General features: G+C 41.9%; 1 protein-coding gene across 1 annotated transcript in view; it reads left to right on the top strand.

Annotated features, from left to right (window-relative positions):
• The window catches only part of ITPK1 (inositol-tetrakisphosphate 1-kinase), a 145,176-nt gene that overhangs the window by 23,142 nt on the left and 98,397 nt on the right, over positions 1 to 23,637 (top strand). Inside the window, exon 3 of the mRNA XM_042046928.1 lies at positions 8,272 to 8,296. Coding sequence (XP_041902862.1) covers positions 8,272 to 8,296 — 25 coding nt within the window. The remainder of the gene's footprint in view (positions 1 to 8,271; positions 8,297 to 23,637) is intronic.

Below are 23,637 nucleotides of genomic sequence, written 5' to 3'. Positions count from 1 at the left end.
ATTTTCAAACAGTATGATCACTTGCTGGAAGCCAAGCTTTCATTTTATTATAAACCTGTCTACTGAGGCTTCCAAATAAAATCATTTTTATTTGATCTACAGTGAAGTAAACTCGAGCAGAAGAATCAGTTGCAGTGGAGGGAAGTTCCCATTATTAGTATTGGCATCTGCATCTGTTCAAATGGAGAAAAGCAATTCAATTCACATTTCTTTAATTTGTACTATGTATTTTCTGCTGAACATCTTTTTCCTCTCAAGTAGAGTACCAGACTGCAGAAGTGCACTGCTCGTATTCTAAGTGCTAGTCTGTTTTCCACTGATGTGGTTCATACAGTGTTTGGGGAAGCTGCATAATGAAATAAAGGTGAAATCCAATTTCATACAATACTGAACTGCTTTTAACCGGCTTTTTATTTGGGGCTTAACCAGCCAGTCCTCTTTAAAATAACAGCTGTATTCATAAGTGCCCCAAAATAAAGATTGAAGCTTGAAATGCCTCTCAAAGGAACAAACAAAACAGGAACTGATTGGATGAGTTATGTGAGCCTGAACTGATACAGAGTTTGAGGGGAAGAGCTTTCTAGGAATGTCTGGGAATGCTAAACCTTTGCATGGATGTCCTTTTAACCTGATTGTTACCTGTGCCAGTGCGTTCATCTGGCTGCAGTAACTTCCCTGCATAGGCTCCTGTTATTGGTTATGTCTGTGAATCTATGGCTGACTGCAGTTCCATAGAGGAAAATTTGTTCTGTTCATATGCAAACAGTGGTCACTTGGTGAGTGTAAAAGACAAGAAATCACAAGGGTTCTCAAAGGTGATGAAACTTAAGGGAGGCTTGGTGACTGACTTGTACAGTGCCAACACACTGTCCCTTACAGAGAGGAAAAATCAGGTTTCTTCACTGAGCAGACATGGTAACTTTCTCTTGTTTGTATAATGAAGTTTTGCACAAAGAAGAAAGCCCCAGACACCTATATATCTTACTTGAAGCCTGGCTGGAGATGAATAAACTCATTTTTGCATGGCAAGTTGCTGAACTTAAATACGTCTAAAATTCCTGCCTAAAAAATGCCCAATCTCTTTTAGAGATCCAAGTAGTGAAAAAAAATTTTGTGTATTGCACATTGCTCATGCATGTCTCAGTGGGTGTCTGGCCTCTATAAAAACCCCCGAAAGGTTTATTCAAGGCTGTTTGCCAAAGTCTGGGAAAGTTGCAGAGGATGTACAGCCTTTGGTTTCAGAGTTAGTAGATTAAAAGCCCTTTCTAGATGAAAGCTGGCTTGGCAGACGTGCCTTTCTCTCTGTACCCCTTGGCTTTAGCAGAGTGGAGATGTGCATTTGTTTTCCGTTGTGGTGTGCAGGAGACCTGTAGAACCTGCGGCACCAGCCTGGGGCCCAGAAGAGCCTCGTCTCACTGGCCATACTGAGCTGGTGGTCTTCGTGCAGTGAGGATGAGAGCAGCTGAAGCTCCTTCTCAGAACATCAAGGCACGTCTCCAGTTTAGAGACAAAGATGTCATGTGGGACAGCATCAAATGCTTTGCACAAGTCCAGGTTGATGGCATCAGTTGCTCTTCCTTTAGCCACCAAATTTGGCAGGCACAATTTGCTACCTGTCACCAATCACCTCTGTATTGTCCAAGTGTCTTAGAATAGTTTCTAGGAGGATCTGTTCCATGATCTTGCTGGGAAGTCTCCTGTGAGAATCGGGGGTTGTGAATGTGGGGCTGTTCCTATGTGTTTATATAGGGCCTCATCTGCTTGGTCTCCCTGGTCAGGTGATCTGTGTCAGACCATCACTACAGTGTCACCTGTCCTGCCGTCCCTTTAGGCCTGACCCATAAGCTCTCAGTGTGTTCCTCATTCATTCCCAGGCAGAGCTCCTTGCACTCTAGCTGGTCATTGACCTAGAGGGCGACATCCTGTCCTTGTCTCCCTGGCCTGTCCTTCCTGAAGAGCTGGTATCCTTCCATTCCAACTCTCCAGTCATAGGAACCATCCCACCGTGTTCATATGTTTCTAGAAACCTCTAATAGCTTCTGCAGTGAGAGTTTTTTTATATATAAAGATGAATACCATGTCTCTCCCTGGAAGGGATATTGTCTTCTGCCTCGTGATTCTGCTGCCTCTTCTCAGGTCTCTGAGTCATCACTGGTGTCTCATGACCTTAGAAAGACTTTTGAAAGGGATGGGTCATATGTTTGCTTTCTGCATATTAAGGGTCATATTAACATTGGGGTGACTGAGGTCATGGGGAGACAAAGGGAACTGGGAGCAGAGAGGACGTGTGTGCTCTTTGCAGCACTTAAGGAAGCAAGCAGTTTATTGAAGCCAAAGGATGATGCTAGAGCAATTTAGCCTGCAAATCTGAAGGACTCTGACCTTTAGGAAATTAATGTCTTGTAATGGAAGATACAGTTCCAAAACAGCTTGGTTTGAAGCTGGTTTTTAATAAGGCTATAAAGAGATCATGTGGTGTGGCTGTTTGCCATAGCTGGGAACTGGAACTGATAATGTCTGGTGGGGTAAGCCTATGGCTAAAGGCTGAACCCTGCCCAACTGCTTATAATTGTCATCAGGTACTAAATCTGTCTCTGTATGCCTGGTAGGATGAATAACTCATAGCCTTTAATAATTTTTCTGTGCAGCTGTTAATCATTCCTTCTTCCCACTGGTGATTTTTCAGGTTTTTTTTTTCTTTCAAAAGACTGTGGTTAAAGGTTTTCTGTCCTTGCTGGGAAAGTAGTGAGTAGAGGCTCCCAGAACCTGGGGTCACTAGCTCCAAGAAAAGAGTCTGGCAGAGCTCAGCAGCACTGATCCGTCTTAAATGCCTAGTTTAAAAAGAAAATAGATTCTTTTGAGTTTGTATTTACTGGCTTTATGGTTTTTATAACTTGGGATACACAGATTTTATTTCCACTCTAACTGGGTTTTTTTAGTGCTGAAATTAGTAGCCCTGTAACATTTCATTAAACAGACAGAAACTTTGTCTTAATATTTAGTGATTAAAGGCAGTTTATTTCCTTTAGTTACTGCTTGCAGTGCCTGTTTTCTTTCTTTGATGGCTTTTTCCTCCCTTCTGTTTGAATGAAGCATTGATGTTGGATGCTTCACTTTGTCATTGCTCTTGCAGGATAAGGGGTTAGTGGGTTTCCAGCTGGATCTTTGCTGTGAAGTGCTGGTGAATGTTTGTGTGTGTTGTAGTGGGAATTCATGGCACTGCAGGTGAATACCAGAGTGACGCTGCTGCTGCTCTATCAAGATCCTCTCTTATCTTCTAGTCCCTTTCAGGGCACTTTGTTCTGATACAGCACTCTTAAGAAGCATTTTTATGGCTGTAAATGGGATGATATAATGCTTTGAAGATGTGGAAAACATAAGATGGTTCTACCAAATGTCATGTGTGAATGGGGTGGTGGTGTGAAAATCACTTATGGTGTTGTAGTGTCTGATAGTGTCCTATTGCTTGGACCGTTCCCTGCTTATACAAACAAGGAAGAAATGCAAAAATGTGGCAACCTTCTGTGGGGTTTTATCCTACTTGAAAGGTCTTCCACGACAGCCCAAAATCTTGGGGGTTTTTCAGCCCACCTAGAGAGCACTTCGAGTTTGAATTGAGATGTTTTCTCCCCTGTACTACATTATCTGTACCTGCCAGACTATAAAGATGCACTCTATTTCCATTCTCCTTTGGATCTATGATGCTTGACAGACTGAGGAAATAGAGAGCTCCCTTCCCCAAATGCCAACTTTAGATTAATTTCAGACATAAAACTTTCCAGAATAAAGATTAGTGGGGAAAAGCTTGCTAAAAGGTAAGTGTAGTTGGATATAAATTGGTAAAAATAACTGATTAATTGCCTGCTGGATAATCTGTGTGCAAAAAACCAAACCACAAAAGGTCCCCCTGTTACAGCAGGGTCTTGCCATGTTTCAGATGCCCCTGGGTAACTTCCACGTGCTCTGATGGCTGTGGCTGCGAGCTGGAGCCCCTGGACAGCAAGCACCCCAATATTGGAGTTGCTGCTTGGTTGCTTCCCTGATAGACAATGAGGTGGAGTCCATCAGTGATGAAAAATAATGAAAGCAAGGATTGTAATGGATATTTAATAACACAAATGCAGAGTATTCTGCTGATGGAAAAGCTAAGGCAGTTCAGCTGAGCTTGCCTTTATGCCAGGAGGGGAAATGGGCTGTCCACAAGGTTGCGGCTGGCCAGTATTGGCTGGTTTTCGGTGTGGTGGAAAGTCTTAGTGGCTGCAGGTTTTTGCTCTGAAGCATTAATATTTATAAGCTCCCTTTGATGCCAATGTATTGCTTTTCTGTGAAAATGCTTTTTTTTTTTTAATATTAAAGCAATACATTATTATTATTATTTGCCACTTCTTTACGTGGGAAATTTTCAAAGTGAAACATTCTCATATCTGAGAAAATTAACTTCACTGCATGTACTAATAACTTCTTAGGCTATTAAAACAGAAAGATTGCCTTTTACTTTTGAAATTGTAAATTCCATTTGGCATTTTTCAGTCTGTCACTCAGACCATACAGCAAAAACAAGTTGCTTAATTTAACCATGACTATGATATACAACCTGATTGTCATTTTTTCTCTTTTAACTTTCATTCACTATAATGTTCAGGTCCTAGATGCTGCGGGGAATTAGTCCAAACTGTTTACTTTGAATGTTGAAAGAAAACCCAACCCCAACCCCAAAAGCCAGCTATTCTACATAGTTTAAGGCTGTGGCAAAATATCAATTTCAAGACATCGATTAATGTGCTTTTAGTAACTTGATATTGAATTCTTCTTTAAATCCATACATCATTCCAACTTAAACATGAAGTCAACTAGCATGGTAATTATTTTAATTGCTATTGCATACAGGGAGGCTTGCATTATCCAGGTTTCTGCTATAGATCTAGTAAGTTAGAACAAGGTTTTGGGTTTTACTTGGTATTGCAGGCTATTGCAGCAGTTGCTTAAATGTTTCTGGTTTTTCCTTAAGTGTTGCAGTGTGTAGATGGTCTTTGGAATTAAATGTATTTAAAAATTAGTGACCTCTGGGAATGTAGTTTAGAACTGACCATCTTTCAAATAGCTATTCAATGAAAGTCGACAGATGCAGTCTCTCTTTGACCCAGCTGAGTTGCCTCTTTGGAGGCAGAAGGGAAATACAGCTAATAATGATCTTTCTTTTCTCCTCAGAAAAAGAGATTTCTCAGGAGGCAGCTAGGCCAGCTGGGAATGGGAGCCCTTCCCTTGGTAGGCAGTGGCTCACTTTCAAACTGCATGGGAAGCAAGAGGGTCATGGACAACACCATGAGGGACACAAGAGTAGTCGTCAGTACACCAAGTGGAGCAGTCATCCCATCCTGTCCTGTCAGTCATGCACTGCCTGTCCTCTGCTAAAGAAACAGCCCAAAAGAACATAAACCAGGGTTGTAGGATGTATTTTTCTTACTGGCTTTTTAAAGCACAATAGGAAGAAGTGGTAGCTGGTCCATGTCTCTGTCAGACTCCCAGCACAGTTCATTCAGCAGCTGTCTTGTCTCCGTTGTGTGTCCTGCACAGGCAGCCCCTTGTTGGGGAATGGAGGCCCACAGTCTGCTTCGTTCTCTCTGTTTGCTCTTTTTTTCTAAGGTCCTAGAGTTTCTTGTGCGTAGGATCAGCTTTCTTTCCGTGCCTGACCCTAAGCCCTTTCCCAGGTGACGTAGGGCAGTTTGTGTGGTTAGATGGTATTGCATGCTTGGTTGCATAAGGGATGTTTTGCTGCCCTGAGCTTGCAGCTGTGACCTGCCTGGCTGAAAAGCCTGGAGCCACTGGCTTAGGAAATCTTCTGAGTAGAGAATCAGCTAATAACAAAACTGAGGTGCGTGGTTGCTTGACATCCTGGTTGTTTGGATACTTCTTGTTTTTAAAATAACCGATTTTCAAATAAGGATTATTTTGGTAGAGGATTTTTTCCCCAATTAATTAGTCCTCAAAATATGCATGCTTTTATGGTTTCTTGTCCCCTGGGTTTAAGTAGAAAAAGTTCTCATATTTCAGGTAACAAAAAGGACATCCTGCTTCCCTCTGAAAAGGGGAAGACCAGCCTACAAGCCAGCTTTGGTAATTGCTTCCTTCTTCCTGTACCTTTTAAGCATGTGTGGTATCATACCTAAGAGCAGGCACCCCTTCTCTCCCTGCCTGTGTGCTCTTCTGGCTTCTTCCCTTCTGCTGGGACAGTGCAGTCGGTTTCAGTAAGTCCCAAAGTTCATTTTGGGGGGGGATTACAGAAACCATTTGGACTGACTCTTCCTCAAATGGGTTTGGCACCCAGCTCACAAATATTTATCTTTCTCAAAGTAGAATAAAGCTTATTCAGTGTGTACGCAGGCATGACAAGAAATGCAGCTTTTGCCATCAGCCACTGTTCTTCCAGGGACTCAAGAGCAGTTTTGCCTGAAGCCTAGTGTATTTCCGTGGTAGTTCCAAGTCGTTCTGTTTACTCCAGGGCAGACACAGCAAAAATGTTTGATTATTTTAAGTTTTAGCTTACAATACTTGGAATTCTTCTGATAGTCTGCTGCCCTAATTTACGAAACAGCATTCCCCATCTAATTTTTCCTATTTTTCTTGCTTAGCTCTGTGAAAATCTTGGTTTCAAAAATTTGGCTATTAACTCTTTCTCTACAAGTTTCATATTTTCTTCTCACCACAGAGTTGGAACGCATCTGGCCAGCCTCAGGTGATGATCTACAGTAGTGCTTCCCACACCATAATGGCATTATATTAATCACCCACCACTTACAGCTACTGCTGTCTGCAAGAGGGCTTTGAAATTCTTTGCAAGAGGTGCTTGGTTTCATTTTCTTTTTTATTTCCTTGCTGAGCTCTCACAACAAGCTCTCTCCTGTGTCTGTGCATTGAATGCTGCTTCTAGGCCAGAGAGACTTCAGACTGGTAAAGTGGAAGAGGGGGCAATTTGTGTCATAGATGCTGATTGATCGCCTGTCCCTTTGGGCATTTTTGTAATGGCCTCCCAAAAGAAAGACCTACTGTATTGGGAGGAAAACTGGAGGAGCCATTGTATATTCAGCAGTGTGCAGCATTTGTGACTATGGACAACACCACAGACGCTCTTAGATAGAAAAGCATTGAGAGCAGAGTTAGGCGGTCCTGTTCTATGACCTCCCCAGAAAAGGGGCTTTGATTTTCACATACAGGGCTAGCAGGAACAAGGAAGAGAGATTCCTGTCTTGTGCTTGCTGAGGCTTTTAATTTTTAAGTTAAATTCCCTATGTCTTCAAAGTGAGGAGAAGATTCTAACTTACTTAAATAGCCTGCATATATTGGGAGGAGGGCATGGAGCAGGAATGGCTGGCTTTGTGCCAGGGATTCAGTTCTGTTCTCAAGACTAGTGCAGAAATGGTTTGTTTTGCTTGATAAGTTGTCAAAGGCAGTGACTGAGCATTTCTGGCTGCATGTACCTGAATCTTAATTCTCATACCAGCAGAGTAGACAACTATCTCTCCAGATCTGCCTAAATTGGCTCTACCAATTGCAGTTCTTAACATTTTGGTGTTTAATTAGTAGGCCTCTCCAGTCTCTCATCCTTGGCGATCCAGGATCACTGGAATGATTCTCCATATGGCCAGAGGCTTGGGCCTTTCTGATAGTATTTGAGTCCCCAGTATTTGAACTGTGCTCATGAAGGAGTTGGACTGACTGCAAGTCTTTGAACTGAAGTCCAGGGTAGCATCCTGTGTACCAAGATGATGGGGGTAGAACAAAGTTGTAAGTAAGAGAATAAATGGCTGCAAGGTGCTATGTTCTTTCTCCCTGACATTTATACGTGTATCCTTGGTTCAACATAAAAGATCTGTCAAGCATGCAGAATGTGCTGTGGTGCAATTTGCACACTCTGAGGGCAGATGAGAAATGAAAAGCAAACTAGATCTAATTAAAATTGAGATGCTCCCTCCCTAATATCAGCCACTTCCTACCTGTGCTCACCTGACAGCCCTATCACTCCCAGCACTGCAGCTGCTTAGTGTTCATCTTGGGTTACTTCTAGGGCCATGATTCACAATCTGCCAAAGTGCTTCCTAGACAGGGAGTGAAACTGAACAAGTGCTTTCCTGAATTTGAATCAGGTTATTAGTGCAGATTTTTATTGTTTGCATTCTAGTATGAAGCAGTGCTTTTCGATTAGTTTTTGTTTTTACATTTTTCCCACATTTCCAACACTAACCTTTCCTTTTTTTTTTTCTTCCTTTTTTTCAGGAAAAGAGGCGTAGAAGTAGTACAGGTGAGTAAAAGCTCTATTTTCTTCTAAAGAAGGCTTATTGATTTTAAATGCTATCATTTGGATGCCAATATGACCTGGGCTTAATGATTTTTCTTTCCATTCAGTTCTCAATAACAGATACTGCTTTTGGAAAGACAGGATTCCCCTTTTATGAAGCATGTGTTGAGCTCACATGCAGTCCAGCTTAATAGATGCCCTAGGGAAAATCGGGATGTAGTTAGGCTTTTCTTGTGTCTGTCAATTAATAAGATCTGATAGTTGATCAGGTGATGTTACTCTTTTAATTGCATTCACAGGCAGTCAAGCTTAACAGAAACAGGATCTGCCCTTTGAAAAAAAAGCTATGGCAGAAGGAATGCTCTTGTAATCCAGTGAGCAGTGAAATGATACTAAAGTGCCTTTGAGTTGTGGTCCATCTACAGATGAGTTCAGGTGTTGGCTACATTTGTTCCTTTCCAGGTCTGAATGGTCATATTTCACACAAGATGTTACTTAAAGGATAGTGTCAGCTTGTGGAAGGAATTATGTTACGTGTCAGCTGTAACACAGAGCACTATACGCCCTAAAAGATGAGGGGGAAGCATGCTCTTTCTTTCTGGCTTATTTTGTGTGCTTAGAAGAACTGTATGTCATAGGTTTCAGTCTTGCTTATACTTACCTGGTGCTCATTTTGAACTCTAACGTGGTCAGTGAGTTCCTCGCTTAGTAACAGAGATGAAACTGCCTCAATAGAGAGGACAGAGGAGAGAGGAGGAAAATGGTGTGTCAGCCACTGGTAATTGTGGTTGCTCTTAAATTCATGTGAAAGGTGCTTCTCAACACCAGCAGGGAACAGGAAAAAAGCACTTAACAAAAAATAAATTGAAAAATCAGGCCATGTTATTTTAAAGAATCCACTGTCAGAAAAGACTTAAAAAAATTCTCATTGCTAGTTAAAATGGAGAGTATGTCTTTCAGTTATGAGTGTCTGTCTGAGAACTGCATGGTGTTAGGACAAAGGGCATATACTTTACTGGCTGCAGTTAACCTTTCACCACTACAGCATCCTCTTCCTTACCTGTACTTCCTATTGCTCAGAGCTAAGCAGCAGCTTCTTTCATCAGTTGTGATGATGGCATTACCAGACTGATAAAAACAAACCAGCATTTGCAAGGCACAGCTCGATCAGGAGCACAGGGAGAAAGTTAGCCCATATTTGTGTCATTGTCTAGGAGACATTATTATTTTAATAATACCCCAGTGTATTACAGCCTGTATTTGTTATACATATATATATATATGCACCTGCACTGTACATTTAAGCAGCAAGGGGCTCACATGAGATGAATTCAGTGATGCATCCATTAGTTGAGCAGAAGGCAAATTCCATGTTACTTCAGGGATTAAAGTTGCTGTCCTTCCGCAGGTTGCCTCTTAGTCTGACATTTGTGTAGCTTAATGGCTAGTCATCAGATAGACACAAAATTATTGGAAAGTATTTATTTATATTAAGAGCATTTTGGGAAACATTTGGACAGAACTAGACAGGACTTTTTCCCCATAAAAATGCTTTATGGTCTCATAATTTATTGGCTCTAATTCGACAGTGTGGTTGAGATGTCAGACTAATGTATACTGGGAACTTGTGCCCCAAAGGCATACCTTGATCACTGGTGCCTGCTGCTCTGCTGGAACAGGGTGGATGGAATTGTGAGATCACCCTTTGCATATCACTTGTGTGTTGCTTCGTACATCCCGATGTGTGTGCTTCAGCCAGTAGGGAATGTATCAGAAATGGGCTCTTTCTTCATCCCTTCTTCCTAGAAACCTTTGCTTGAGGCACTTTGCATGATCTGGCTTCTAGATGAAGGATTGTCTTGGTGTCCATCTGGTGCACAAGGTTTATTTGACAGGGGGAATATTGTCTTCCTGTGTCAAGCAGCAGCATTTTTTTGTTTCACTTCCCCTTCTCCTCCTTCAAAGAACCTGTCCTGTTAGAGAGAAACCAGCTCTTAGACCTGACAGTAAGCAAGTAACTCAAAACCCAAGATACACAGGGTGTTTACCTAATTTATTCTTTACATAAATTCAGATTTTTTCTGAATGTAGACTTGCTTTCCAGTAATAAGTAATGAGTTGGAAGGTAAGGTTTAGTTACTGGCTTCTAGAGAGCAAAGCATGATGGACTGGTATGTGCTGACTTCTGTGAACAGACATCAGATTATTCTTTTCCAAAGATGTTTCACAGGAGCAGGAAAGGATTTTCTACAACTAAAGGGAAGCTTGGAAGTCCTCAGATAAGCACCTGTGTAAATTCTATTTCCTTCCTACAGGGAGGATTTAGAATAGTCCTCACTTCTTCAGCTAGACAGATTAAATTCTTCTATTTTGCTTTCTTAGAGCTAATTGTGCTGTACAGATTCAGTGAGCTGCTGCTAGACAGCAATTAACTTTTTGTGACTTGTGTTCATGTTTTGTGTTTTGTCTTCTCTCAGACTTCCACTTTCAGCAGAAAGAGTGTTTCCAGCTTTCTATTTTTATTGAATGGGGAAACATGCACATTCTCCAAAGAGAACTGAAGCAAGAATAGGACTGGCAGTGGGATGCTAAGCAGGCATTCTCCTTAGCTAGCAGTAAGACCTTAATTAAAGCGTCACATTGAAAACAAACAGAAAACCTCTCAACTTGTGTGATGATAAATAATTGGGGTTTTTTAGAAATACTGATTAAATTTTAACATAAGAATTCACTATGAACTCAAGGTACTAGAGCTGAAATGTGCAACGTTATATAGTACAACTGAGTAACATCCATCAAGCTAGCTGGCTTAGAAGATGGTACAGTAGATTAATTAAATAAAAAGCTTTCGAGGTTATGAACTTTCCAAAGACAGTTTGAGTCTGAGCCTGCACCCAGACATTTGGAAGCCTGAATAGGATTAGCTCATTAATGTTTTTCCAGTGGGCATGGCAGAACTACGAGTAGCAGCATCCTTAAAATCTGGCAGTGTTTTGGATCTAGATTTGCTTTCTGCAACTGATTTACTGGCTTTTAAAGATGGGCTCTTAACAGAATACTGTGCTGCATCTTTTACCTTGTAACAGGGCATTTGCTTTTTTTTTTCTTAAGCAGGGATCACTCCTGTATCAGGGTGCTTTTTGAATTAGGGTGCTTACTTGTTTGTACTCCATAAGGTAAGGAAGTACTCTTGTTCCAGTTTTGCAGGAGGAGGGACTGAAGGATGTGTTCCATTTCCCTCAGGGAACCTGTTGCAGTACCAGCCCCAGTGCTGTTGGGATCTGTGCTGCAGGAATTACAGCTGCAGCTGTCTCGGCAGGGCTGTGGGGCCATTAGTTCATGCTGTTGTATGGGCAGGAAGAGAAGAGCAATTAAAGGTGGTCAGCAGGGCTGGGGTTGCTGGCTCTCTTCCAGTGAAAGGCAGCACCAATCAGCTGCATTTAATCTTCAGGCTGCATTTAAAGTACTCTGAATGTAATGCTTGTGGTTCCTGTGGCAGTTGCGTACCTTCTCCTTTCTTACCAGCTCTTCCCACCCTTCACAGCTGCCTGCTCAGCTGGCCTGGCTTGAGCTGGTGGCCAGAGAGGGGTAGAGATGCCCTGAACAGGTGACAGACATGACCAAAGCCCATCTGCCATGGCCTGCAGGCAGTTGCTAGGCAGGCAGCAGCTGGCAAGGCTGAGGCAGAGCAGCTCTTGGGCTGGCACTGGGAAGACTTGCCAGAAAATGCTTAAACTGAAGCATTTCTTAATAAATTCTTTCATCACTGTTTCAAGGGGAAAACTGCCTACAAAGCTATGCAGTGGATGGCTGATGAGGTGCTTACTATTAAAAAAAGCTATTTTCTATAATGGAATCCAGCAAATAAGGGTATTGCGTAGTGTCTTAAAAGTAAAGCTGTTCCTGATCTTGTTCAGTTTCCAGCCCTCCATCACCCAAATTAGCAGAGGGCCAAATTTAGGATTGAAAATTGTCAGTTCTTCTTTAGCTAATGAAGTAGTCAGTTTCTTATGACTTTGTACGCTGGCAAGGGAGAGAAAGAACATCTTCATCTACCTTGTTTTTCAGGAAATATCTGTTGGCTTAGTTTGAAGAATTTAAGAGTGAAAACATGTGCAGCGAAGTGGAAATCATCACAAGTACCTCTGATAGAGACATGCATTTATTTTTGTTTCACGAGCTATGCAAAACCAGAATAATTAGCTGCAGCCCTTTGGCTTCTGACAAATTGCCAGTTTGGTTTTTGTGTGACAAAGTTTGGAGCCTTCATATTTCTCGTGACTTCAAAGTTGTTTCAAGCACTTCCACACCCAAACTTTCCTAGAGCTCTTGCTTGCATTTTTTAGTTCTAAAATAGTGGAGGTTTCTTATTTTTGCTGGGTGTTTTTGGTTCAAATGAACACTAATGCTCTTTTATCTTAGAAAGATGTTCTAGTCAGTTGGCTATAAAAGTGGGGTTAGTCATTGTATTTCAAACTGCACATGTTTTAATAGCAGTGAGATATGAAGGAGAACATGTTTTCCGATGTGGACCAGCTGATTGTAGTAGTTACAATGGTCTTGACTGCTGTCTTGTTTTTCTTTTTTCCCCCAGCTCTCTGGGAATCAAGATATTTGAAATCTTTTACTTTGGAAAAGAAAACTGTCCTTTGAGACATGGGTTTTCTTGAAGCCTGCAAAGGAGAGTTCAGGGTGCCCTTCGCGCTTTTTAATTCTTCAATCAAAGTGAAATTCTAATGACAACAGTTTCTACTATTTGTTGCCAGGGGACTGTTGTTTTCTAGAAATGAGGAGAGGTTTATTTTCACATGAAGTATTAATGGAATAAGCTTGAAATGGCAGTGTTCTAACCAAGAAAAGGAGCTTGTAAAATATATATTTGATAGCATATACAGAAAGATGTGACTGGAAAGCTTCCAAAGCAAGCAAGGTTGTTGAGATGTTGGAGAGTTGGCTCTCTAGTACTGGGAGAAGAAAGTTTATTTTTACATGCATGCCAGGCCCTCAGTAAAGTGCATGTTTTCCTGAGAATGGCAGCCTGTTTTGCCTTCAGTGCATTTTTGGAAATGATGCTACAGAGGCACTCCAACCCTTCCCAGTCTGGACTGTGTTAGGTACTTTGTGTGTGTTTGAAGGTGGGGGGCCACTGGTTAAAATCTTGGAAAGATCCCGATACTTCTTAGTGTCAGTGCTACAAAGGATGTGCTAAGATCACAAAGTAGGGTCTTCCAAAAAAGTGTATTAATCTCAGTTTCAAACCCTGAATCAGCAAGAACGTGGAAGAACAAATCCCAAGCAGAATCCTCCCTCTGGTCCTTCTCAGTAGGGGAGATCCTTCTATGTGAGACCTTCATGGTAGCTGAGAAGCAGCACTGCCCAGCAGGAATGAAGCACAGGTTCCAGTGCAGGGAGAGATGATTTTGGCACGATGCTTTATATTGCATCAGCACGCTGGTCAGTTAGGTACAGCATGGGCCTTTCTGGTCCGCTGGGAAAGAAGAATAAATGCACATCTGTTGGGGCAGGGAAAGAAGACAAAACCATGGAACATTTTCACTGTGTGGTTTAAGCAGATTAAATAAACGACAAACACTTATTCTTAAAAATTAAACAGAGTAAGCCAAACAAATCAAATTGCATTTAGATTTATTTTCACTTTTGGTGAGAGAGAGAGAGAGAGAGAGAGAACCATGAAGAAATTTTTGTGTCTAAGAGAGTCTCTTACTGACTGGTTTGACTGCTTTCTTTTGATGGTGAATCCCAGTAGCCTCGGAGAGGTGTGGGTTCTGCAGTCAGTTGCAGACAGGACCTGTGTGAGTGAAAACTTTACTAAGATTTAGAAATCTGTAACTAGTGTATAATGGATGGCTGTCAGGTTGGAGCTTGTACTGTTCTGGCCTACGGAGCCAGCTCTGCCCAGCCCCTTTGTCCTCTCCCCACTCCTTGGTATGTAGTGATGAGGCAGTGATTCCTAACAGTGCTAAAGGCTGGGAGCTGGGAAGTCCTGAGTGAAAATCCAGTCCCTGTGGGACCTCTGCCAAAGATTTTGGTGGCTGTAATGGGACTGAAATTGCAGTGGGGAGTTGCCTTGCTTTGTCACTTAACTGCAGGCACTTTGGGCAAATCCCTTAAAATTCTGCCTCTTTTTCCTAATGAAGGTAATATTCCACATAGTAGAATGCCATTTAAGTTACTTTCAGATATCTAAGTGTATAGATTTAGAGAAAAATGAGTGTGTGAAGGAAAACGGGGCTGTTAATTTCTGAAGATTGCTGTGTATAATAATGTTTTTTCTGTCATTAGCATGTATCTTCCCAGATACTTCTGTGAACCGCAAAGCTTCATAAATCCCTCATTAAGAAACAGTATGGATAAAAATAAGACACTCACAGAAATGCTTGGTTGTAAAATTCTTTATTTGTCTCTTTTTGGAGCATACAGTCCCAGTCTTTGCACAAAATGACAGTTAGACCGTGCTTTTAGGAATCATGAATATTGCACTGTGCCTATTGGCCAGCAAAGACTTGGCTTTGAGTCTGCATTTAACAATAGGATTATTTGTCTCACTGGATGCAGGTGTTGTGATATGATATCAAAATAGGCACATGGAGTGTGTTCAGAGACGCGTGACTCAGGAAATGCCTTGTTTTAAAACCAGCCTGTCTTATTTGCAGTTTTGCTGAAACTGCAGAGTCAGTGTTGAAGTACAAATATGCATTTAGCTCTTTTGACCTTTTCTGAAGTTTTTTCTTGGAGTAGGAAGGATGGTGAGTTAATATGATACCTTGACAAGGGTGACTGTATCTCTGACCCTGTCCTCTCCTAGATGAATGCCCCATCCCTTGTGTGTTTTGTGGGTGAAATCATGCAGTTCTCTGCTCTGTCAGAGTTGCAAGCTCATTCCTGTGACAGCAGTTGTAACCTTGTCTTCAGTCCAGGGGTTTAGTTCCACGGAGATATTTTTTAGGAGCAGTGACTCATGTATCCACTGTAGCTCAGACTTGGTTGTTTTCAACAGAAGCTTTATAGAGAGAATATCATCAGAACAGTGAAGGAGGCTATTTGTATGCCTGTCTTCCTCAGTGAGGGTGCTGGTAAGTCTGAACTGCAGATCAGTGGAGCTTAAGGAACTCTTTTCAGTGTATGTTCACTCTTCTTTCTTCAGCTTCTGCAAGACTGACTTACTCCTTTGATCTGTGACCTGTGATAATTGTATCTGGAAATATTGCATGCTTGTTTGCTCTTCTGGCACTTCACAATTAAAGGAGATAAACATATTCATGTTGCAAGATTGAATGGTTCCAATAAAACCTGGTGCTTAAAGACATTAAGCCCTAAAGTTTCTTAGGTCTTCCTGTATTTGGTCTTTAGCGTTAAGCTAGAGAAACTCCTAGTGCATGTACTTAAGCTGCCTCTATATCAAACAGAGCACAGTCAAATACAGCAAAAAACTGGAAATGTTTTCCTGAACCTCATTGCCTTCATGGAAATATAGCAGAAGACAGAAGAGGGGCTTCAACTTAATTAGAACAGCTGAACTTCTGCCTGCATCCTACCCCCATTTTTTCTCTCCAAGGGGCACTGTGTTTTAAGGATGATGTCTTTTTCTAGAATGAATATCTATTTTTCACTTTAACTCTGCATTTCTCGTGAAAGCAATACACCTGCTTTTTCTTTTAATTTCTTTTTGCAAAAGTGCAAACCTCTTTGCTGTATGTCTAAATGTAGACAGATTAGACAAAAAGGGTTTCTGCATATGTTGTAGGAGTTTTCTGTGCCTTTGGTTGTTACTTTGCAATATCTCTAGTATTGACCTTTTGATGGAAAACACTTCTGGACTTTTTGACAGTTTGTTTTTAATCACTGTCGGTTTTTTGGTAATATTTACTGCTAAGGGTAATTTTGCACTGGTACCAAAAGCAGTGCAATTAATAGTGTAGGGTGAAAATTGTTGAATCTAGGATTTCACTTTGAGGAAGACAGGAGATTACCAGGAGAATTTAGATGCCTATAAGCACAGTTCCTCCAAAGCGAGGTAGAAGTGGTTTATCCAAAATGTGTTTCTTTAGCATAAGATCACAGAGTTGTAGTATGTTAATTTTTTTATTTATGTTTTTCAACCCTCTTCCCTCATATGCCTTGTCATGAAGGGGGCTGCTGGTGCACGTTTCTAGATGAGATTAGTGTGGTTCTCTATTGGCTATGCCAGGAGCAAGGGTGGGTAACCACACACAATAAATGGATTGAAATAGTCACCGGATACCTAAGGGCATTGATCTGCCCTCAGCAGTCCCTTAGCAAGTGATGGAAGTAGACCCTCCTTTTGGAAAGCTCTTTTCAAAGAGAAGGTTGAGGGCAAGAGTTAACTTTGTTCCCATAGACTGGGGGGAGCCTGGAGAGAAGCTTTCTCCAGTAGGTTCCTGTGACTCTTCCTCTTGCTCAGGTTTATACCAGGAAGAAACTTAGTTTAAAGATAGTGTGCTACTGACATAGTAATGAATTGGTATAAATCCCAAAGTCAGAGGAACCACAAAAGCCACCAGCTTTGTGCAGTTCTGTGAGGCAGCTTTATTCATGGCAGTCACAGTTTGTGCTCTGCTGCTTCTCCTCCAGCTCACCTGCCCTTAGAGCAGGGTGATTTTGTTCCCAGGAGGCTCCGTATCCAGGTGTGCTTTCTGTGACTCAACTGTGATTAAAAGCAAAGCAAACCCAAGCCTGACTTCAGTGTGCAGATCTGTCACTGAAATGGTGATGCCGTAGTACATTTTACTTTAATGGTTCTTTTCTTATGTTAAGGTTATTTTTGTCAAAAGGAATCAAAAGAATTACTTGTTGCCCATATTATAGGTGAATAAAAGCCTATCAAGAGAACTTGTCCACTATGCTTTTAGATAAAGTTTGCTCGTCAGCCTGTAGGATCCTAAGGCAATGCTGTCAGCTAACCAGTCAGTAAGGTAACTCACATTTCAGTCATGATTTAAAGAAAAAAAATCAAATTGAGAGTGGTGCTGCTTTGAAAACGGGCACAACAGAGCTTACACAGGTGGGAGAGCAGAAACTACACCTGTATACAAGCTGCAGACTGCTTCTGTCATTGCTGAGCAATGGACTTACCTTACACTGTTTTTTGGTTGCTATTTTAGGATCCATGATAGTTCAGTGTCTTACTAGAATTCACTGATCAATTTTTCAACCTGAGCTTCCTTCAGTAAATTATAGTTGCCTCATTTGATTTCCCAGTTGGTGTGCTTCCCTGAATAAATTCGTGCCTAATTTGAAGTTGTTACACATGTTAACTTATACATAGTGTCCTTGTTTGAGTGTGTGTTTTAAGGTCAGCATTGAGTAGTTAGTGAGGGCCTTTTTTACAAAAAAAGTAATCCTCATGGTACCTTGCCAAAGTGCAAGGAAGTTATTTACAGTGTTTTGACAGAATCATCCCAGGACGGGATGGAAAAGATGCCATTGGGACTGAGCTAATACTGTAAAAGACTGAAATGTAAGGAAAACAACTGTTGTAGAGGAATTTTTGGCTGACTTTGCAATCTGAGAAGCTTTTTAGCTTTGTTTTTGTCATAAATTGTTGATTGGAGCCAAGAGCTTCCTTTACTCAAAGGTCTAAGTGCATCTGAAATTGTTTTCTTGTACAAGAAGCTTCGTTGCACAGCTGCAGTGTCCTGTAACCTCAGCAGCATAACCAGTGTTAAATTGTTCATCGCCTTACTGATGGCAAGATTAGAGAACAAGCTAACTGCTTTCTGTAGAGAATTTACGTTGATTGCAGAGAGGTCATTTGTACTTCAGGTTAGCTTGGAAAATGTTCTTTCCTGTGACCTAGATGAGCTTATTTTGTAATACCCTTTCCTTTATGATAACAACCTTTAAGTGGCTGAAAAAAGAACGGTAGCTATAAAGAGGGAAACAGAATTTTTTAAGTACAAAGCAGCTTGAAACTGAGTCAAAGCAGATTACATGTTCATGAGCCTGTTGTGATGACTTACATACCATGCAAGACTTAATAGCTGGTTATCAGTGAACTAAGTGACTAAAAAGGAGGTAGAGATAGCACTTGTTCCCTGCTGGTGACAGATCCCTTCACTGGTCCCTGCTCCTCATAGTTTTTCCACTTCTGAGCCAAAAAGGGCAGGTTAGAGCTCATCATCCTCCATTGGGCAGAGGACCTTTCTCCTGCCAGTAAAGGTCCATGTCCTCACACTGCTTTCAGTTCCTATCGGGTGAGGAAACTACACCCTGGTGGTTGGTCTTGTCTCACAGGTGTGTGGAGTGCTCCAGTTCTCTGCTGTCTTTTGATAAATGCTGTGATTGCTTTTCTTCGAGGTAGCTGCCTGCTGGGTCTCTTCTTAGCTTCTTCAGCCTGCTTGTACAATTAAATCAAGGCATTTCTGTCGTAATGCTAGATTTAGTTTAGCAAGCTGCGGCTTTCCCTGGGAGCTCAGCAGAGCTGCTTAGGGCAGTGCGACCATTTTCACCCTCCCATAGTCGATTTCGGACGGCTCCGCACTCTTGCTCCGGTAGCTCTCAGCTCTACAGCCCAGTGATGGCAAACGAGGCAAGAAGGGTCTCCCCATGAGAGTTTCAGAGGACTTTTAATGGTTACATCTTGTACCAGCAACCCCCAGAGGCAGAGAGACCTCGTGGTCAGGGAGCAGGGGGGTTTGCTCAGGGGCGGCACACGGGCAGAGTTGGGGTACAGGAACCGATAGGGAGAGCCCGAGGGAGTGGCCAGGGCTACGCCCCGGCCCCGCCCGGCCCCCCCCCCCCCAACAAGATGGGATCAGAAAAGCAGTGGGTAAACACATCACCACACATTTCTACTTTTTCTGTGCTTCAAAAAATCCGAGTCTTTCCAAGTGAGCCTGTAGAAGTGGATGCACACAAAAGCGTGTTGGATCTCTGAGCACTGTGTGCCACATAGGTGTGATTATGCTGTGCCTTAGCAGGTACGGCACTCTAAGGGACCAGGACAGTGCTGCTGCTTGTGCTGTAGGATGTTCAGTCTATATAGTACGGTCCAGGCCTTGCAGTGCCTTTTAAAGGTCTGTTGGTGTAATGTCTTTTTACTAGTTTAGTGCAGTCAGCCCTTTGTACAGCAGCTCAGTGGATTATATTTACTTCTGTATTAGTACAGAGTAGGTTTGACTTCAAAATAGCACAAGGAAGGAAAGAGGCTAGTGAGGTACCCTGATGGTCAGTAGTAGTTGGTGTAGTGGAAGCTTAGAAGGCAAGTGAAATTGTATTTATCCAGCAGTCTCTTTAACATCTCCCATGTCAAGGTCCTTTCTTCTGAAGTGGCAAAGTGCTGACTTAGACATTAGAAAGGTTTAAATATTGCTTTCAGCAAGTCTGCTTTCACCACACTCCTGGCTTTGCTTACTGTGTCTCTGCACTGCCAAGCAGCTCATACCCTTGGGTGCAAGGAGGACCTCTCCGGGCAGGAGTGGAACAGGGAGTGCCTTACGCAGTTCTAGCCCCAGAGAAACACCAGCTGGAAGCATTAGTGTTGCAGGTGGAGAGTATCTTGCTCAGTTTGGAGGGACTAAGTTCAAACCAAAGGCAGGCATGAACAGCGCACTGTCCTTGAACCACATGGGACTTGAAAGTTGTTCTTATGTGGTTGCTAAGCCATGGTCACAACCCAGGAACTGTGGCAGTCCCGAGTCAGTGGAGATTATTGTCAGGTGTCCTGTACTTTCTTAGCAGCTGGCAAAGCAGTCTGTTGGTGTTTTCATAGCTCATGCCTCTGTGACACTTTTGATGTGTTCTTTTCAAGTCAATGAATCTGACTACTTTTGCCTTTTCCATAAATCTGAATATACCTAGTTTGGGAGGATTGTTTTTTATAACTACTGTCCAAGACTCTCCTGGAGTGGGTACAGCCTAACTCTGCTTACAGCAAAAGTGATTTTGAATTAATGTTATGCTGTCTTTTTGTTTAAGGAATCACAATGCAAATGCAGCATAATCATGCATGAAAAATAATCTGTCCATAGTAATGCTGTCTTGATGGTCTCCTTTCTTACTGCCCAGATATGTCAGTCTGTAGCCAAGTTTTGGGGCAGTAATACCATCAAGCTAATGTTTAAAAGAAGAGCTGACAGAGTTTACTTCATCTTCAGTAGAGAGAAGTACTAAGCATAGTTGTTGATGATTGGGAATTTTAATTCCTTACAAATTTTCTTAAGATTGATGTGCTGCAACTTTATTTATTGAATCCCTCAGGATTGTTTATGATTTTGTCTCAAGAACTTGGTGTGTTTGCAGAGGATCACTTAGCAACAGTCTATGGCACAGTGACACGCTCGTGCTAGTACGATGAAGCATAAAACAATGAGGAAACACCCAGAAACAGCAAGTAAATAGAAATTTAAAGCAAAACAAAGCAGCTCATTTACTGAACAGTTCCACATTGCTGTGGAGGGGCACTGCTTGTAAAATACTTTACTTACATGTTTGTAACCTTGATCTAATGATGCTCTCTGCTTATGTAGATGTTCATATTCATGGGACATCTCCAGCTGTTATAATGGAGCATCTCCTGAATATTTAAAATAGAAGCAACTATTTGATATTGAAACAACTCATACGTTAATCTGTTAAGTCTTCTTAATTAGTGCTCCACCAAATAATAGCTAAGGAATAAAAGTTCTCTGGAAGGGTCTGGAATCTAGACTGGTATTCCAACTTTACAGCTTTGTGCACACTTTGTACAGCTCGAAGACTCTTCTGCTTCTAATAATCAATATTTCTATTCCTGTGGTGGGGTTTTTTTCTTGTTTAGGTTTGTGGTTCTCTTTGATCAAGAGGAATTACAAGTTCAAGTCTGAATGTCTGTGTATTTCAGGCCTTTGGTTATTGTATATTGATACCAGTAATGGGCTTGACTTAAATGACTTCCAAGCAGTGCCATGGAAAGGGACCTGGGGGTTGATGGCAAGTTGAGCATGAATCAGGAGTGCCCTGGCAGCCAGAAGGGCCAAGCGTGTCCTGGGGGGCATCAGGCACAGCATCGCCAGCCAGGCAAGGGAGGGGATTGTCCCACTCTGCTCTGCTCTGGGGCAGCCTCACCTCGAGTGCTGAGGGCAGCTTTGCATGACACGGTATAAAAAGCCATCAGGCTGTTTGAGAGCATTCAAAGGAGGGCCACGAAGATGTGAAGGGCCTTGAGGGGAAGCCATATGAGGAGTAGCTGAGGTCATTTGGTCAGTTCAGCCTGGACAAGAGGAGACTGAGTGGAGACCTCAGTGCAGTTACAACTTCCTGTGAGGGGAAGAGGAGGGGCAGGCACTGATCTCTTCAGTCTCAAGACCAGTGCCAGGACTTGAGCAAAGGTATGAAACTGAGTCAGAGGAGGTTTAGGTTGGAGCTCGGGGAAAGGTTTTTTTGCCCAGAGGGTGGTTGGGCACTGGAACAGGGTCCCCAGGGATGTGGTCACAGCTCCAAGCCTGCCTGAGTTCAAGAGGTGTTTGGACAACACTTTCAGGCACATGTTGTGACTCTTGGAGTGTCCTGCACAGGGCCAGGAGTTGGACTCAATGATTGTGATGGGTCCCTTCTGTGATTATATGATTCTGTCACTTAGCTTGCACTGGAGGTGAAAGCTGAACATGATCAGAAAAGACCTTTTTTAAAAATTGCCCTCAGGGTCTGGTGTATAGACAATAAGTAAGTGGGAAATGCCCCACATCTGTGTTTGGTACAACAGTAAATTGACAGGAACATAGATTACACTGTGTTTATGGATCTTAGTGGCTCAAGGGGTCCATAGTAGGTGGGGGAAAAGTTAAGTATTGTAAGGAAATGCTTTATTGTAAGTATTCTTTCTGATTCTGGGATGTGCATGGAACAAATTCTACTATTTTTTTTAACTTTTCAAGAAGGAACCGAAATGCAGTATTTGCATTTAGTGTTAACTGAGTTTTAAAGGAGTTTGGATATGAATCCAAGTTTTAATGAAAAAAGGAAAAGCTGAGATTTTGGTGGAATTCAATTTGTTGTTGCTGGTATTCCTGCAGTCACTGAAAATTCTTAGTTCCCTGACCTTAGAATCTGGAGTCTTCAAGAAGGAAAAAACAGGGAATGTTATTATTTTCTTTGGAAAATATCCCACGTAAAATACATTCTTATAGTAAGGAAGGTATGAAAATACAGTGTTAAGCATGACTGGTGGTATTTTCTACTAAAATGGGGAGGCTGTCATACTTAAAGACCTCAGGTCTTAACTCAGTTGCTATCTTACTCTGCCATACAACAAACCTGTAAGCTGGAACAGCTCAACAACAAAACAGTGCTGAATTCTCTCTCTCAGTTTGCAGAACCAAAGCTGTGTCTATAATATATTTTAACACCGAGGGATGAGATCTTCTGGTGTAGCATGTTGCACTGACCTGCAGGTTGTCATGCTGTATGCTTACTTCATTCAGAACACTACAGATGTTGAAAATCGTACGTCACTGTTCACCCAGGCTGTGTTTCTCTGAGATGAGGCAGCTCGAGGAGGTAGGGCAAGGCAATTCCACATGAAGTCTGTTTTGGGCAAGGTTATCACAGTTTGTTTAAGCTGACGAGGTAGGCCAAACCAAACCCATCTTGGTTGTCTTGTTCTGTGGGCAGCATAAAGAGATTATTTAAGGTTGTGCTGTCATTTCTGCAGATGCTTGCAGCAGCCAGGGATTTGAAGGACTTACATTTTATCAGAACAAGAAACCATTAATTGTGCCTGGAGCTTTGAATTAAGTGCTCCCATTGCAATTGTTTGCATGTAGACCCCATACAGTGCTTCCTAACATTTCAGTCTGGTGTTGGGAACTTTATAGCAGACTTTTCTCTCCTGTCTGTTTTCCATGCATTTCCCACTATCTGTGCATTTCCTGCTATCTATTGGAATATCCATTGCTTCATGCATTTGTCATTTCTCCTTTTTCAAAAGCATTTGGCCAAGAATAAATGGGTAAAAGAAAAAGGTCTCTACTAGCTAATTGTAAAACTGAAGACAATCAAAATAGTACTTGTAGATGTGTTTTCTTAAGGCTAGCAGTAAAACCATTAGATGCTGCTTTTCTATGTGTTGTAGTTTGGGGTTTAGATGCTCAAAAGAGAGCAATGGCATGTCTACCAAAAAGTTCAAGTCACTTAATCTCCATGTTGAAAGCATGTATTTATGTTAAGGATACATACAACTTGCTGGTCAGTGGTTTGCATTTTGTCCCTTGTTTTAGAGGCTTTTACTGACTGGCTCATTTTGTTGAGCTCTGCATCTGGAACTTCCTTTTGAGCTGAATGTTTCTGCAGTTAACATAAGCAGGTTAAACCTGAAGTACAGAGCT

This window comes from Corvus kubaryi, unplaced genomic scaffold (assembly GCF_017639235.1).
Source record: "Corvus kubaryi isolate FWS band 111438036 unplaced genomic scaffold, C.kubaryi_AGA036_p1.0 66, whole genome shotgun sequence".
In the NCBI taxonomy this organism is placed as follows: Eukaryota; Metazoa; Chordata; class Aves; order Passeriformes; family Corvidae; genus Corvus; species Corvus kubaryi.
The sequence above is the reverse complement of the archived record's forward strand: the minus strand, read 5'-3'. Positions and strand labels throughout refer to the sequence as shown.